The following is a 15,565-nucleotide window of genomic DNA, read 5'->3' on the forward strand; positions in this document are numbered from 1 at the left end:
ACTGAACTGAACTGCCAAGGCTCAGAAAGTGAAACTGTTGGTCACTCAGTCCTTTCCGACTCTTTGCGACCCCATGGACTTTAGCCCACCAGGCTCCTCTGTTCATGGAATTTTCCAGCCAAGAATACTGGAATGGGTTGCCATTTCCTTCTCCAGGGGATCTTCCTGACCCAGGGATCAAACCCATGTCTCCTGTATTGCAGGCAAGATTCTTTACCATCTGAGCCTCCAGGGAAGCCCAAGGCTCAGGCCCCCACATGAAAGATGGGTGAGTACCACCTGTCCTGCTCAGAGAGCGAAGGGACAGTGAGTGAACCTCTGGCCCCCCACCCCTCACCTGTGCTCTGCTGCTGCTCAACACCACTGTTGGTCATCTCAAAGGCTGGAAGTGGGCAGAAACTTCCAACGGATTCTCTCTCAAGACGGAGGCTTGCAATTCCTTTCAGGGCATGCTGCTTCCTTGTTTTGAGGAAAAATACAAATAGGTCCTTTGGCCATTGAAGATGAAGCCCAGTGCTTACCCCCGAATGGAAGAGAGAGTCGGAGGCGAGCAACACTGACCTGCATGAGGATAGAAAAGTGCTTGTCCTGTGGCTGGGAGGGCATCTCTGCAGGTCTGGAGAGACAGGATGGGGGAGGTACCTAGTTTTCACCTCCCTGGGCCCTGGACCCTGTGTGGGGCAGACTTACGCCACTCCATGTGAGAGAGGCAGGCTTCTGCCACTGGATGCTAGCCATAAGCTAAGAGGACCTGTGGAGGGGGTGCTGAGTCTCTGGGCCTCCGGAGGTTTTTAGAGGTGTTTCACCACGTGTTCCTGGCTTTCTGTTGGCCTCAGTTTTCAGTCCAGTCAGATCTGGTCCTAGCTGTGCTTGCAGACCCTGCAGTAGTCGGGTGGTGGGGTCCTGCATTCGGAGAACAATAGCTGCCTGTGAAAGCCCGCTGTGGGGTCCCCAGAGGTGAGGCATGTGCGCACGGCCTGGGATTCCACACCATATTAGGGGAGGGCCGCCTGGTCAGAGGGGCTTCTGCTGTCAGCTGGGAAGGCGTGTGACCTCTGGATGCCTGAGAAATAAAGGGAGGTGTGTCACCCGCTGGCCCCAGGGTTGGCCGGCGGGAAGGAAGCACAGAGGACACAGCACACCACCAAGCTCTCGAAACTCAGCTTTATTGACTTCCAGTGTTTCCCTCTTGGTCTGAGCTCAGCCCAGCTGGCTTTGATAGGTCACTGGGACTCAACGGCGCAGGGGCTGGCAACACCCCAGCTCCACCACTTCCCTCCCCGGCCACCGGGCTCCCCAGGGAGGGAGGAGGAGAGGCAGCTTCTGTGGTGTTGGAGAGAAGGAATGGGCAGCAGGGTCAGAGGCCAAAGGAGCCACACAAGCAGCAGCATGCCTGGAGCACCCATCACACGCTGATTCCAGTCACACACACACACACACACACACACACCCCTGAGCACTAGAGTAGCTTTCCACCTTCCAAGCTCTCACCAACCCACGCCCATCAGCCCTCTTGAGACCACACCCTGCTCAGCCAATCTGCCCTGGATCATTCTCAGACCCTAGGACTGCCCACAGGAAAAGAACTTCTCCCAGATGCCTCAGGGCCTTGATTTGTACACTCTAACCCCAGCGCTAGCAAGAGGTATCAGGGGAAATGAAGCTCAGACCATTCCCCCTTCATCCACATTCTTGCGACCCCTGCCAGGGACAAATCAAATGACAAGATGTCCCCATCTCACGAGTTAACAGGCCGACCAGAGCTGGAACTACATATCCCAAGATGCACAGCTCCGTTAACTGCGCACCACTTCCCCCAAGCATGATCTAACAGAAAGGCGAGGTGCGTTGCATTCTGGGACTTGTAGTCCCCAGGAAACAACACCAAACACCCTGGGAAGCCTTTACAGGCTAAGCCTACCTCCCACCCAGCCCCCGCCCACCGCCCAGGCCCGGCTCTATGCTCAGCACGGGTGAGAGAGAGGGATGGAGGGTCCCCTCCCAGTGCACAGGGTTGGGCGCTGTCCTGTTGGAACTGTGCAGCAACTCTGGGTCCCGGACATCCAGCTCAGAACACATCTGGGGAGAGAGCGGGGGTGGGGTGACAGGAGAGAGGATCAGCCGCAAGCCGAGGAGGGCAGAGCTAAGCATGCAGCCCTGGGCTAGCCCTGTGGCCTCTCCCTGAGCCCTGATGCATGGTGCGGGAGGACGGGGTGTGGTCCCTCCTAGGCCTCCCTCCTGGGGCACCCTGGCCCTATCCCCCCTCTCCAGGGTTAGCCGGCCTCACCTCTGGCTAGTCCGGAGGCTGGGGGCAGGCTGAGGCAGCAAGAGGAAGGGAGGAGGAGTAGGCTCCGGTTCTGAATCTGGACGGGCCGAGAGGCTCCCGCCCCACCCAGCTAGCCTCCCCGGAAGACCTTATGGCCCTGCGGGCCACAGCATCTTCCTCGCCACAAAGAGGCCTTCTGGGGAAAAGGAAGAAGGGAGTCCCAGCCAGGCAGGAGGCAGTGAAAGCAAGCGATGTAGCCCGCGGGGAATTGCAGAGAGAAGAGTGCGAGGGAGGAGCAGCAGCACCAGGAGGGAAGCAACAGAGACGTCAGAGCTCAACACTGCGCGGAAACTGGGGTGGGGGTGTCTGCAGCCGACCAGGAGAGCTGTGGCTGCCCACTCTGGCTCAGAGAACCTCAGGCCAAGTCCTCCTTCCTTGACATCATTCAGCAACACAGGTGGCAGAAGGCCTGGGCGTGAAAGGCCGGACCCAAGCCACTAATGCCCCTTAGAAACTCCCCGTCTAATTAGAATTAAGTTCATCCTGGCTCCTCAGGCCCTCCCGCTGCCCTGAGGTCCCCCCACCCTGGACTTCACCAGGGACCTATCAGCCGTGGGCTGAGCACAGCAAATCCACGCTGGAGGGAGGGGTGGACCTGGGAGGGAGCGCCGAGGTGGAGAGGGCCTCCTGCAACTCAGGCCATGCCCTTCTCTGACCAGGACTCCCGGTCCCCCTGAATCGGGTGGGCTGGGCCTGATGATCAGAGGATGAGGCAGCGAGCTGCCTTCTCCTCCGGAGAGGGGCTGGGTTTGGCTGTGTCACCCCTTGCACCCTCATGGGGCTCCCGCACGCCTGGATCGTGGTTCTGGGCCTTGGGCTGCCCCTGCCGTCGTCGCTGTGCCCCCCGCCCACCTGCTGGTTTCTTCCCAGCTGCCTCCATCTCTGACAGGCTGTAAGCCATGGCAAGCTGCAGGTCTTCGTCCTCCTCAGAGAGGCTGCCGTCGGGGGGTCGTGACACAGGGGTCTGCCGGACCTGCGTGGCCCCTGACCTGGAGGTGACAGACTGCTGCTGCTCACGGCGGCTCAGCTCCAAGCCCAGGGCCAGGTCGTCTGGGATACCTGCAGGAGTCACGGCCACCATGAGGCCCTTTGATCCCCGCTTCGGGAAGCCTGCCAGGGAGACTCATGCACTCTGGCCACTCTCAGCCCCTCCTGTGGAAGTGGGGGTGCATGCATTTTGAAACCTAGCATGATGATGAGCATGGCCAGTTTTTCAGCTTCAGCAGATACGAGCTGTCTCTTTGGACAAATTACTCAACCTCCCTAAGCCTCCCTTTTCTCATCCATAAAATGGGAATGACAAAGAGTGCCTACACTGTCAAATGGTTCCAGTGATTAAATAAGACAGCTTGCCAAGTGCCCTTATTAGCACGCAGAGCTCCCAGAGTCAGCGGGCACCAAAGGGTGACCATCCTGTACCGCATGGCATTGTGGGAAGAAGAGGTCAGCCCCAGGAACCCTGCGTCCTGTAGTTTCATTCCTGGCTTCACCCTTCACTAAGTAGGTCAAAGCCTCGGGCCTGGGGCTACCCGGGAGTTAGGATTTAGCTATGCTGAGGCTCCGTCTCTGTAAATGAAAAGTAGGGCAAGTGCAAACTGCCCTGCTTTCCTGTGGTTCTTGTAAGAATATTGGGGATATGGTGATGTGTGTGCAAGGGCTTTAAAAATAGTCGCGTGCTCTGCAAACTCCAGGCATCCCAACTCATGACAATGGTGACTAGCGTGCCCTCTGAGAGCCCACCAATCTGTGTCCCAGCCCCCTCCCCTTCCCCCGGATCACCATCTCCAATCCTGCCAGTCTGGCCTCCCTGGCCCAGGGGAGTTCAGAGAGGAGTAGGTTGGGGAGGGGGCTCTGGGGCCTCGGGCTTCCTGCCAGGGATTGGTGGCTGGGCCGTTCCTCACCGTTGATTGTGACAGACTTCAGCTGTCCATCCTCCTCCACTTCTACCCGCTCCTGCCCGTTCTCCATGATCCTGTGGGAGACAGCATAGTTCACTGGGCAGGCAGGCCTGAATCCTGTGGGAGTCTGTCCGGGCTCCGCGCTGCATTGGACAGGACAGACTGGGCTCTGCCCTCAGGGAGCTGCCTCTCGAGTTGTCTGCAGCCCCCCCACCGCCACTTCACCCCCTAACCCCGGCATGGTTCCAGAAGAAGCCCTCACCTGCGTGTGGTGATGCGACGTCCTTGGACAAAGGTGGTGGATGTAGAGATGGAACGAAAAGCACCAGCCCCAGGACTGAAGGAGAAAGACGAGGAGGAGAAATCTGGCATCGGGACAAGGGGGGTGGGGGAGGAGGGGGCATTAGACAGAGGCTGCGCCCGGCAGGCAGGCTGCGCTCACAAAGGGCCGGGAACCTCTGTGAGGCAGGGCTCTGGAGACATGAGAGAGAAGGCGTGGGAGAACAACGAGCTGAGGTGAGGGGCTCTGGGACTCCAAATGCTTGCAGGCATGGGAAAGAATGGCACTTACCAGAGTGCCCAGGGAAGGAGGAAGAGAAGGTGAAGAAAGGGCCCGAGTGTCGGGAACCCCGGTTCTGAAGCTCTGAGAAGGGGCCCAGGTCATCTGCAATGAGTAAGCAGATGAACCATCATCTGGTGAAAAGATCCCCCCCCCTGCCCCCCAGAATGTGTAAACCCTGCTCTTTTTTTTTTTTTTTATTTGTTTTTCTGCACTGGGTGTAAGTTATGGCATGTGGGATCTAGTTCCCTGACTAGGGATTGAACCCCAGTCCCCTGCATTGGGACCATGGGGTCTTAGCCACTGGACCACCAAAGGAGACCCTGAACCCTGCTTAATCTTAAATTTTGAAATACAAGCTGCTAAGCAACTGGGTACATTTCAGCTTGAACTGATTTATAAATCAAATTCCTCTTTAGTATTATATATGAAAAAGTTCCCAGGTCAATTGTGGCCACTGTAAATAAAGGAAGGGGCCGGGGAGGTGGGGAGCAAAGGAACATCTCCTTCAGTTTTAGGCATAAGCCTGGTGTGATGTCAGGCAGACACAAGTCTCCGCTCTGCCATCTGCTGCGTGACTCTAGCTAAGCAAGTTACTTGAATGTGCCTCAGTTCTCTCATCTCTAAGTGGGGATAAAGTTATCTGTCTCCCAGGGGTCATTTAACCATTCAAATATGTGGCGTCTGTTGTTGTCTGTAACGGCATTATCACTGTCCCATGATGTTCTGAGTCTTGCTTGCATGACTGTCACTGTGGAGGTTTAACAATGAATTACTGTTGTTATCATTTACGTAAGGCGAGTCTCTGAAGTGTCACTATAGGGTCACGTGGGTTCTGGCATGTGTGAGGTTTTGTCCCAGCGCTCACTTGGATCCACCCCCACAAAGTCTTCTGTCTGTGGAATTCTGTTTCCCTCTCAGCCTCCTGCCTAGGGCCTCCCGACTGATGGAGGGCGGGCCTGGAGGGAGAAGTCCAGTTCGTCAGATGCCCACCAAGTCCACTCACCAAAGAGCTCTGCAAAAGGGTCTCCGCTCCCGAAGAACTCCCGGAAGACCTCCTCTGGGCTGCGGAAGGTGAAGGTGAAGCCAGGCCCGCCACTACCAGCTTCTGCACGAGACGGACCAGTTCCTGGAAGAAAGGCAGGATGGGGAGAAGGCTTAGGGCAGGCATCCTGCCCTGAGTGAGGAGACCCCACCCGAGACTTGGAGACTGCAGGAGCCGGGAGTGACAGCAAGAATCCACTGCAGGAGACTGGCCTCCCTGCTCCTCCCTGACCCACTTCTGTCCCGGGGTGTCCCCACTCCACCTACCTGCCCCAGTCAGCCCTTCCCGGCCATAGAGGTCGTAGATCTCACGCTTATGCTCTGAAAAGAGAGACTGGATCATTTCTCCCTCCCTCTGGGATGACAACCCCCCCCCCCCCCTTGCAGGCTAGGCCCCTCTGAAAACTGTCCAGAGACTGACACTTGGGGGACAGGAGGGTGAACAGGGGACATGAACACGGTCATGGTTTTAGCAGCAGCTCAGCCCTTCACACCGGGGATCCTTCCCATCTGTAAAATGGACACAATAATAGCACCGACCTCATAGCTGCAAGGATTAAATGAGACAATCCACCTAAACTACCTAGCACAGTCCCTGATACTCAGTGCTTCATAACTGTTAACTAATGATTAATTACTGTGTTATCATTAATCAGGGCTTTAACTTAAATGTCACAGAGAGATCTTCCGTGACTACCTAACAAAAGTTGGTGCCTGTGATTCCCTGTTCCCATCACATCACCCTATTATTCCTTTAGAATAACCTTGTCTCTGCGTTTACTTGGTTAATGTCCATCTTTCCTGACCAGACTGTGATAAACCCATCAGGACAAGGACATAGCCTGTTTGTCCTTCATTGTTCCTCTGCCCAACAAGAGTCTGGTACCTTAAGCATTCAGTGAATATTTTTTGAATTAACGAATGAAAGACCTGGAGTCATATTCCTTGAGCAAGTTACCTCACTTCTCTCAGCCTCAGTTTTCTTGCCTGACAAATGGGATGGTAAATCCTGTCTTGAAGAATGGCTATGAAGACTCAGGGAGATTACACGCCCTAAGGCCTGGCTCAGAGGAGGCTCAGCACACCTTGGTTCCCTGCCTTGCTTCCTTCTCCTTGTTAGGACCAACTACCAGACCCTGGGGAACAGACACTGAGACGGGATCAGGGGAAGAATAAAAGGGTGCTTGGCACACAGTAGGTGTTCCTCTGAATTGAAACAAAGAATTCCAGAGTCCCTGTGAGAGAGGAGCACTTAATTGCCAGGTTGAAAGAGGCATGGAGGCAACGAGGGTGGTGGCAGCGTGGCTTTGGGAAGCAATGTGATGGGCATGAAGTGGGAGTGACAGGTGCTGGACTGCCCTGACCCCTGACCCTGGCCCTTACTGTCGGACAGCACTTCATACGCCTCGGCCACCTCCTTGAATTTCTTCTCAGCAAACTCTTTATTATCTGGGTTCTTGTCTGGGTGCCACTGTAATGCCTTCTTCCTATACCTGCAGGAAGTGGGTTCAGAGGGGAGGTCAGGGGACAAAGGTAGGCACTTCCCACCAGGGAACACAATGACCCATTTCCTGTTAGCCCACCATGGCCCTTCCACCACTCAGATCCGGGTCAGTCCCAGCTGCTAGGGCTGCCTCTGCAGCAGTGTTTTAATGGAGTCCCTCTCTCCCCCCTCCGCAGCCAGTGCTAGGACTACATACTTGTATCAGCAGATGATAACCTGAGGGTGAGAAAGTCCCAGCCCTAACCTCTCCCAGGGGCTAGCTTGGTCTGGGGTTGCAAAGGACAGTAGGTACATGTATCCATGGAGGGTAGGGGGGTCGCTGGTCCCTCCTGGTCTCAATGCTTGAGCATGTCTGCACTGCATGTTCAGAAAGCCCACACTTAAGAGGCTGGGGGATGCGGTAGGAGTGAAGACTGAGGGAAAGGATGGGAGGGTGCACTGGAAAAACAGCCCACACTGCAGCTCGTAAACAGAACTCGCTACACATTTCCCCCACTCATCCAGGGGTTTCCTTCCTCCCTGCAGGGGGTCACTCTCAGGAAGCCTCCCACCCCACCCCAGTCCTTTCTAAGGACCTGGCTCTCCCCGCACTGCCTCTGAAGGGCCCCGGGGTGGTGGTGGTGGGGTGGGGTGGGGTGAGTGGCTTTCTGATGCACGGCGGAGGCACTTACGCCTTTTTGATGTCATCAGCGGACGCACTTCGCGGTACGTCTAGGATCTCGTAGTAGGATGCCATGGCAACTCGTTAGTCGTCAGGCGGGCCTCCTTGGGGGCTGCGGGGTAGAGAAGGTAGAGTCAGACCCGAAAGAACCGAGAGCCAGCCCCTCCCTGGGGCTGGAGACCCCCGCAGGGGGCAGCAGAGCCCGCTGGCTCTCCTCGCGGCCGTTGACTAGACTCCCTCCGGCAGCCTTATCGGCCCTGGCAGGCGGGTGTCACCGGCTATCTCGGGACTCAGACCCGTGGCGCCCTATCGCAGCCCGCAAACGCCAAGGGCCCCCCAGCCTGGCCGGGGCCCCCCGCCCGCACCTCCTCCGCCGGGAGTCCCTGGCCTCCTGCAGCGCCCCGCCCCTGCCCCCCTCCGGGAACCGTCTGGCACCGGCTGCCCGGCTCGCGGCTGCTGCGTAGGACGCGGCCGGCCCAGCTGTGCGCGCAAGCGTGCGTCAGCGGCACGGAAACTACTAGAGACCCAGAGGAGGCCGGCTCGGCCTGTCACCTGGGGGGTGGACTGGGGGGGCGTGCTGCTGCAGGGGCTGCCGGGAGATGGAGGCGGAGCCGGCTATTTTGGGCTTGCACCAAGACAACGTCATCCCCAGATGGGACCTGGGAGACAGCGGCAGGTTCCATTCAGGCGTGACGCATTCTCCAACAAACAAGTCGCCCAGCCTCTGGCCCTTCTGTGGCCTTCCTACAGACAGGCTCGATGACCCGGGGAAAATCGCCACCTCAAGGGCTCACAGACTCCCCTCGGGGCCTAAATCCTCCCCTTTCTCCAGATCCCTGCTCCAGCCCCATCGTCAAAAGAGGCCGCCCGATTTCCCTGAGTAGGTCAGACCTGCCTCTCATAGCTGTTCTTGGCATCTTTCCTTACACTGGTCAGAGATACAGGTTAGCATTTATTTGTTTACTTGACTGACATTCACGTTCCCCACTAGGATGTCAGTTTCGGAGGGCAGAGATTATGTCCTTTTTTTTTTTTTTTTTCTCTCACTAGAGTATTAAGGACAGTTAGTGGGATTCAAAAATAATCCATTGGATGATTAAATACTGAACAGATGGGAACATGTTGTTAATTTTGACACACTGGGGTCGGGGGGAGAAGAGAGGAAATTCCCTAGATTCGAAGTTTTTCTTTCCAAACTGATCCTGAGTAGACCTCTTCCACTTTAAAGTGATTTCTAGCCCATGGCCTCATGGGAAATTGAGAGAACCTTCTAGAACTGGCTTCCACTTGCTCTCCAGGCCAATCCACAAACATTAATTGAGCATCTTATATATTGTAGAACTGCCAGGATGTAAAAAGAAGACTGTAGTCCAGTCCCTAACTTCACAGAACTCCAACCTAAGATACCAGCCCAGCAGTATAGACCACTGGGAAACCCCAAGGCTTTGGAAACAGACAGACCTGGGTTTGCAACCTGGTGCTACAGTGTGACAGGAAAACCTCTAAGTACTTGTTTTTTTTCTCCCTAAATACAGGTAATGCCTAGGGCTCTTTGAAAGTAACATGAGGTATAGTGAATAGGCGGTGCACCGCCTTCAAATGCAGGAGACACAAGAGAAGCAGGTTCGATCCCTGGGTTGGGAAGATCCTCTGGAGTAGGAAATGGCAACCCACTCCAGTATTCTTGCCTGGAAAATTCCATAGACAGAGGAGCTGGCAGGTTACAGTCCATGGGGTCGCAAAGAGTCAGACACGACTAAGCACACAGCACAGGCTCTTAGTACAAAAACTCTGGCATCATGACAGGCTGAACAATAATGGTTATGTGAATCCAGTATTTTAGGCTGGGTGACCCAGAAATGCTTTCATCAAAGAGAAGGGCTTGAGCCAGACATGAAAGCAGAACCTGGAGTGCATTTGTCCAGTTTTCCTGGCTGCTCACAGTCTCTGAGCCTCCTACCTACCTACACCTGGCGAATTCCCACCGTGTCAGCTTTGATGGGAAGCAAGCCACTACCTGCCACAAAACCCGACCCTTGCTCTTCCAGACTCCCTGGCTCCAAGGGTGCAGGCAAAAGCCAGACACTCTGCCAGTCGGGAGGGCCAGCTGGGACTCGAATCTGGAACAAGTCACAGAGAAGCAGGGGCAGTTGAGAATTTATTTCTCCAGCGGTGGCAGCAGAGCCAGCAGTGGCCTCTAGTGTCTGGAGGAGGAAATGTCAACCTCAATGCCTGGGTGGGAGGAGGCCTCTCTGCAGTGAATGGAGGGGACAGGGATCTTTTAGGCAGCCTGTCCCGTGCCCTGACCTTGACTGTGGGAAGGACTGCCCAGCTTCCCTTGATGCCTACCTGTTTGCAGTCTTGTTTGACAGCCCTTGTATCGATTCTGTATGCTACCCAGTATCTCTCCAGTTATGTGTATGTGCGCGCGCGCGTGCGTGCGTGCGTGCGTGTGTGTGTGTGTGTGTGTGTGTGTGTGTGTGTGTGTGTTGGGTAGGGGTGGGATTGGGGGGGATGATTTCCTGTTGTTGTTTTTTTTTTATTTTTCCAGAGTTTCTGCTGTTTCCAGTCTTGACAGACCTTGGTGTAAGAGGAAGGAATCGATTAGTTTCAGTCAGTTCAGTCACTCAGTCGTGTCCGACTCTTTGCGACCCCTTGGACTGCAGCATGCCAGGCTTTCCTGTCCATCACCAACTCCTGGAGCTTGCTCAAACTCAAGTCCATCGAGTCGGTGATGCCATCCAGCCATCTCATCCTCTGTCATCCCCTTCTCCTCCTGCCTTCAATCTTTCCCAGCATCAGGGTCTTTTCCAATGAGTCAGTTCTTCGAATCAGGTGGCCGAAGTATTGGAGTGTCAGCTTCAGCATCGGTCCTTCCAGTGAATATTCAGAACTGATTTCCTTTAGGATTAACTAGTTTGATCTCCTTGCAGTCCAACAGACTCTCAAGAGTCTTCTCCACAGTTCAAAAGCATCAGTTCTTCAGTGCTCAGCTTTCTTTATAGTCTAACTTTGACTAGACAGACCTTTGTTGCCAAAGTAATGTCTCTGCTTTTTAACATGCTGTCTAGGTTTGTCATAGCTTTTCTTGGTTAGTTTAGGTCACTCCAAAGTCTTTCAAATCTCTTTCTTTTTACTTCTCTTATCTCAACAGACTTTTGTCTAGCGCTTACCATGTATGTGGTATTATGTTAAGACTAGGAATATAAAGAGATTTAAGTTTCAGTCCCTGTACTGAGGAAGATGAAAACCTTGTTGGGGCACAGACAAATGACAGCTGAGGGAAATTATGTGGAACGCATCTAGCAAGCAAAGGGTTAATTTCCTTTGTTCACAAAGGATTCCGACAAACTTATGAGCAAAGACGAGCAATGTAATTTTTAAATGGGCAAAGGGCACAGAAAAAACAGTTCACAGAAGAGAAACTAGTGCCTTTTCAATATGAAAAACTTCAATCTCATTCATAGTAAGAGAATTATAAAGGAAAGCTGCAAGAAAATACTTTCACTTCTCAGATGATTGATGCAGATCAAAAAGTGTATGTTATATGGGCAAGGCTGTGAGTCTTTGGTAGTGGGAGGGATAATTTGGATATAACTTTTATTTATTTATTTATTTTTCATTTAATCTTTTTGTTTTATTCAAATGCCAAAACAAGTTTCAAGATACAAATCGTAGGTGTGTTTAATTTAAAAACATCAACTATGCTTTGTTAACAACTTTCAAAACCAAACGGAAGTTGCTATGACTGAAACATCTCCCAGTCATTTCTGGAGGACTACCTATAATACATTTAGTAGCTACTCCAATTTCCACTCTACAAAGAGGAAAACGATGAGCCTCTTTGAGCGGAGATGAGTGATGAGCTAAAGATTCGCGCGCTCGCCGCACCTCAAGTGCAAGCTCCGCAGCCGGACATCTCCGCGGAGCCTAGGCCGGGGCTTTGCCCCCGGCGGCCCTCTGGATCTCAGCGGCCGACTCTTAATCGCAAAGTTCGCTACCTTAGCTTCGGAATCGCTTGCCCGCTCTAGGCCCAATGCAGCGTTGACCCGCTTGGCACCAGGACCTCCACTCTCTTCGGGCCGCACTGCCGTCTACTCAATAGACTCCTAACCCCCCTCCCCCGACCCTCCCCTCCTCTTTCTCCCGCTCCCCCTTCCCGCCCCTGGATATAACTTTTATTTTTTTATTTTTATTTTTTCAGACAAGAACGTCCTAAATTGTTTATTAGATAAGAACTTTACAAACATTACGTATATTAGCGGTAGCGGTGGAGCTGGAGAGTATTGAGCCTTCTCCAAGCTGCACGACGAGAGCCACCGATAGTGTGGTGGAACTTGTGGCCCTTGCTCAGGCCGCGGCTCTTTCTGCCTGCAGACGTCAGCCCCCGCATCTCTCTGTGCTTGTGGACTGGTTTGGTGATCCAGTGGGTGTCAGGGTTTCTTCTGATAGCTTTATGGAATGGATCAATGAGGATAACCTCAAAGAATTTGTATGTAGAATCTTCACCAACCCAGTAGGAATTCAGGACCCTCAGGGCCCCACAGTGGGGGCCAGCGCGCTCCTCTGCAACAGACTGCAGGCTTCCAGCAAACTTGAGCTGGTTGACACCATGGTGGACAGGCTTGCCGTAGGTGGCACCCTTAGGAACGGGGCGTTTGCGGCCCCCGCGGCGCACACGGATCCGGTATATGACATAGCCTTGCTTGGCCTTGTAGCCCAGCCTGCGCGCCTTGTCGGGCCTGGTGGGGCGCGGGGCGCGGTGCAGCGCCGAGAGCTGGCGGTACTGCCAGCAGCGCACCCGCAGGAGGAAGCTCTTCACGTCCGACTGCTTCTTCCTCCACAGCTCCTGGATGTCCTTGTAGGCGCCCATGTCGGCTCACCCCGCGCCGCGCAGGAGCCAGGAGAAACTCCCAGGACGCAAGGCCCCCGAGCCTGGATGGCCGAAGTGAAGGGAAATCAGCGGCGGATGAAGCGGCGAATATCCTGACACTGCCTGGATATAACTTTTAAAGAGAGCAATATGAGGTATATATCAAAATTAAAGGTGTGTGCCCTTTGACCCAGTAATGCCAGTTATTGTAATCTGTAGTTGTACATATATGCAAAGAAGTATGTGCAAGTGTTGCAGCATTCTTTTCAATAGCAAAGAATTAGAAATAACCTAAATACTACATCATTAATAGCAGACTGGTTAAATAAGCAATGATACAGCGCACTATGGAATACTGTATTGTCACCAAAAAGAATGAGGCATATCTATATGTAATGCTATGTTATTGTTAAGTGAAAAAACAAGATGTAGAGCAAAGTATATTTAAATGTGTGCACACATTAATATACATTGGTGTGCACACTTCAGCAGTCTGGAAGGAAATACTATAATAGCAAAAATCATGAACAATGATGGCTGCCAAGAGGGGAATAAATGAAGGGGACTTATTTTGCTATTTGTAAATCTCTTTGGTACCTTTTGAATTCTGAAGTGTGTGTACATAATAACTGGTCAAATACACACGTAATCCTTTAAAATCTTAGCTGGGGAAATGGGATATCAGAAAGAAGCTGAGTGCTACGCTACAAGGCGGTCCATGCCAAGTATCGAATGAGTGATAGAGATGGAAGAGAGAGACTCTAGAGGAAGGAGAGGTCTCAGAGCTGGACGGGTTCTGGGCGACTGTGACCTAAACTGGAAGGAATGGCAACAGTGAGGCAAGCAAGGGGCGGGAGGCTAGAAGGGAATGCAGCTTTGGAGGCAGGCATGTTCCTGACACATCAGAGGCGAGGGAGGAAATGTGTTGGGTGGAATCCAAAGTTGGGGCTCAGTCTCTTGTGTCTGCACGCAGGAGGTAATTGTACCCTGGCTTTAGAAGCCTCCGGGATGAAAGCATTCCCCTACACTGAGGAAGTCCTCAGGAGCCGAGCTGGATGGGCGCTTCCAGGTACCCCATGGAGATCTGGGTTGCCACCTCCCACACCCACACCCAGTCCAACCTAGGCCTGCCAGGGCTTGCCCACAGAGTTACTAACTGGGAGGCCTCACTGGATCCGAGAGGAGGTGGTCCTCCAACTGCCCAGAGTGGGCTGGCTGGTACAGCCATCAGGAGGGGAGCCCGGCCGCCTCTGTGGATGCCCAGCCATGCTGGCAGGTGAAGACCTCACCTTTCTCAGGGCCTTCCCTCACCTATTGGAGGTCAGTTGTGGGGAACATTTGAAGCTTGGCCCCAGAGACAAAGGCCTTGGCCCTTGTTCAGCCCTGGCAGCTGGGTCCCTGCACCGGCCCCCCCACGCCCTCTCCCACAGTGCCTGGGCAGGGGTGTGTCAAGCGTCACCCCCTCCCTGCCTTTGAGGCAACTGAGTCACCGTCTGGGCACCAGGGACCCAGCAGGTCTAGACGAAGTGACGTCTGGAGGGGTACCCCGATCTACTGCAGGCCGGAGGAGAGAACACCGAGGAAGAGAAGGCAGCAGTTTGGGCCAGACTGACCCGGGTTTCAATCCCCACTCCACTTCCTCAGTGAGTAGCCTTGTGCAAGTCACGTGACTTCTCCAAGCCTCTGTCACCACATCTATAAAAGAGGCATTCATTAAACAGATTTGAGAATCTAATATGTGTCAGGCAGCATTCTGGATCCTGAGGGAAGAATAGGCCTTGTTCCCAAGGACCTTCCAGTCCAGTGGGTACAATAATTATATTTACCTCAGGATTAAAGAAGGGAGTATGGGCATTCCTTGGTGATCCCGTGGTTAGAATTCCATGCTTCTACTGCAGGGGCACAGGTTTGATCCCTGGTCAGGGAACTAAGATACCGTAAGCCTTGAGGGGCGGCCAATAAAAATTTATTAATTAAAAAAACAAGAGGGTAGTATGAATGTAGGGCTTAGTATATAGTAGGTGCTTAATAAACAACAGCAATTTTTCTGGGGTTTTAAAAGCTCCTCAAATAATCCCTCTTCCTTCCCCAACTTTGAATCCAGTTGATAGAAAGACACAGGATAGAGACTTGAAATTCAGCCCTTTTAGAGGAGAAAAAAAATCAATAAAAACAGGTTGGAGGATATAGCTGAGCTAGCTATTCAGCCAAAATGGGTTTCAGAATAATTAAATGATTCTCCGAAGCCCGTCGCACAAGTCGACACACAATTGCAGGCCTCTGTCTCCCCAAGACAGAGCTTACCTGTCAGCTGAAATCCTCAGAGCGGCACTGAGAATCCTTTCTGTCTCTGAGCAAATCATTGCAAAATAGAGGGAGGAAGCTGTCGGCCTGGGTGTGCCTGTTTTCTCCTCTAAACTTCTCACCATCGTGGTGCCACCACTCCATCCTCTAATTACAAAATAATTATCGAGACAAGAGACAAGAGTGACAGGGACAGGTGAGGGGAACCATATGGGGAAGGGGAGGAGTCACTCCCTTTCCAGTTTTACCTGAGTGGGCTCCTGGGCTAGGCCCAGATGCAGGTGTGTGGAGGTGCGTGTTTTATTCACCTCGTTCTGAGAATCACCCACCTTTCCTGCCCTGCTTTGTATCTCACAGGCTGCACCCCCTTTTCCCTAGGTCCTCTCTTACCAACTA

At 53.3% G+C, this 15,565-nt stretch overlaps 2 protein-coding genes across 4 annotated transcripts; both read right to left on the minus strand.

Moving 5' to 3' along the window:
* Nucleotides 1-1,154: 1,154 nt before the first annotated feature.
* Nucleotides 1,155-8,497, minus strand: DNAJB2 (DnaJ heat shock protein family (Hsp40) member B2). 3 transcript variants are annotated; one of them, XM_065930511.1, is made up of 10 exons: nt 8,358-8,497; nt 8,003-8,104; nt 7,211-7,320; nt 6,095-6,148; nt 5,790-5,912; nt 4,796-4,888; nt 4,487-4,589; nt 4,228-4,298; nt 3,179-3,385; nt 1,155-2,079 (listed from the first exon to the last, which is right to left on the minus strand). In XM_065930511.1, exons 2-10 carry the CDS (start codon nt 8,065-8,067, stop codon nt 2,069-2,071), a joined length of 837 nt encoding a protein of 278 aa, XP_065786583.1. In that variant the 5' UTR covers nt 8,068-8,104; nt 8,358-8,497; the 3' UTR covers nt 1,155-2,068. The 3 variants fall into 3 exon arrangements, with proteins under 3 accessions (XP_065786583.1, XP_065786581.1, XP_065786582.1); XM_065930509.1 differs by lacking the exon at nt 1,155-2,079 and having other exon boundaries at nt 2,879-3,385; XM_065930510.1 differs by lacking the exons at nt 1,155-2,079; nt 4,796-4,888 and having other exon boundaries at nt 2,879-3,385.
* Nucleotides 8,498-12,201: 3,704 nt separating this feature from the next.
* On the minus strand, nt 12,202-12,888 carry LOC136163204 (large ribosomal subunit protein eL15-like). Its single transcript, XM_065927645.1, has one exon. It carries the CDS (start codon nt 12,863-12,865, stop codon nt 12,251-12,253), a length of 615 nt encoding a protein of 204 aa, XP_065783717.1. The 5' UTR covers nt 12,866-12,888; the 3' UTR covers nt 12,202-12,250.
* Between the last annotated feature and the right edge of the window lie 2,677 nt (nt 12,889-15,565).

This window comes from Muntiacus reevesi, chromosome 3 (assembly GCF_963930625.1).
Source record: "Muntiacus reevesi chromosome 3, mMunRee1.1, whole genome shotgun sequence".
Classification (NCBI taxonomy): Eukaryota; Metazoa; Chordata; class Mammalia; order Artiodactyla; family Cervidae; genus Muntiacus; species Muntiacus reevesi.

Bases quoted from the DNA above. Each gene is read 5' to 3' on its own strand.
- DNAJB2 (XM_065930509.1), bottom strand. From the start codon at position 8,067: ATGGCATCCTACTACGAGATCCTAGACGTACCGCGAAGTGCGTCCGCT. The intron at 4,590-4,795 runs GTAAGTGCCATT...TCCCGATGCCAG, and splicing joins CTCCTTCCCTGGGCACTCTG to ATTTCTCCTCCTCGTCTTTC. The intron at 4,299-4,486 runs GTGAGGGCTTCT...TGTCTCCCACAG, and splicing joins CGTCGCATCACCACACGCAG to GATCATGGAGAACGGGCAGG.
- LOC136163204 (XM_065927645.1), bottom strand. From the start codon at position 12,865: ATGGGCGCCTACAAGGACATCCAGGAGCTGTGGAGGAAGAAGCAGTCG.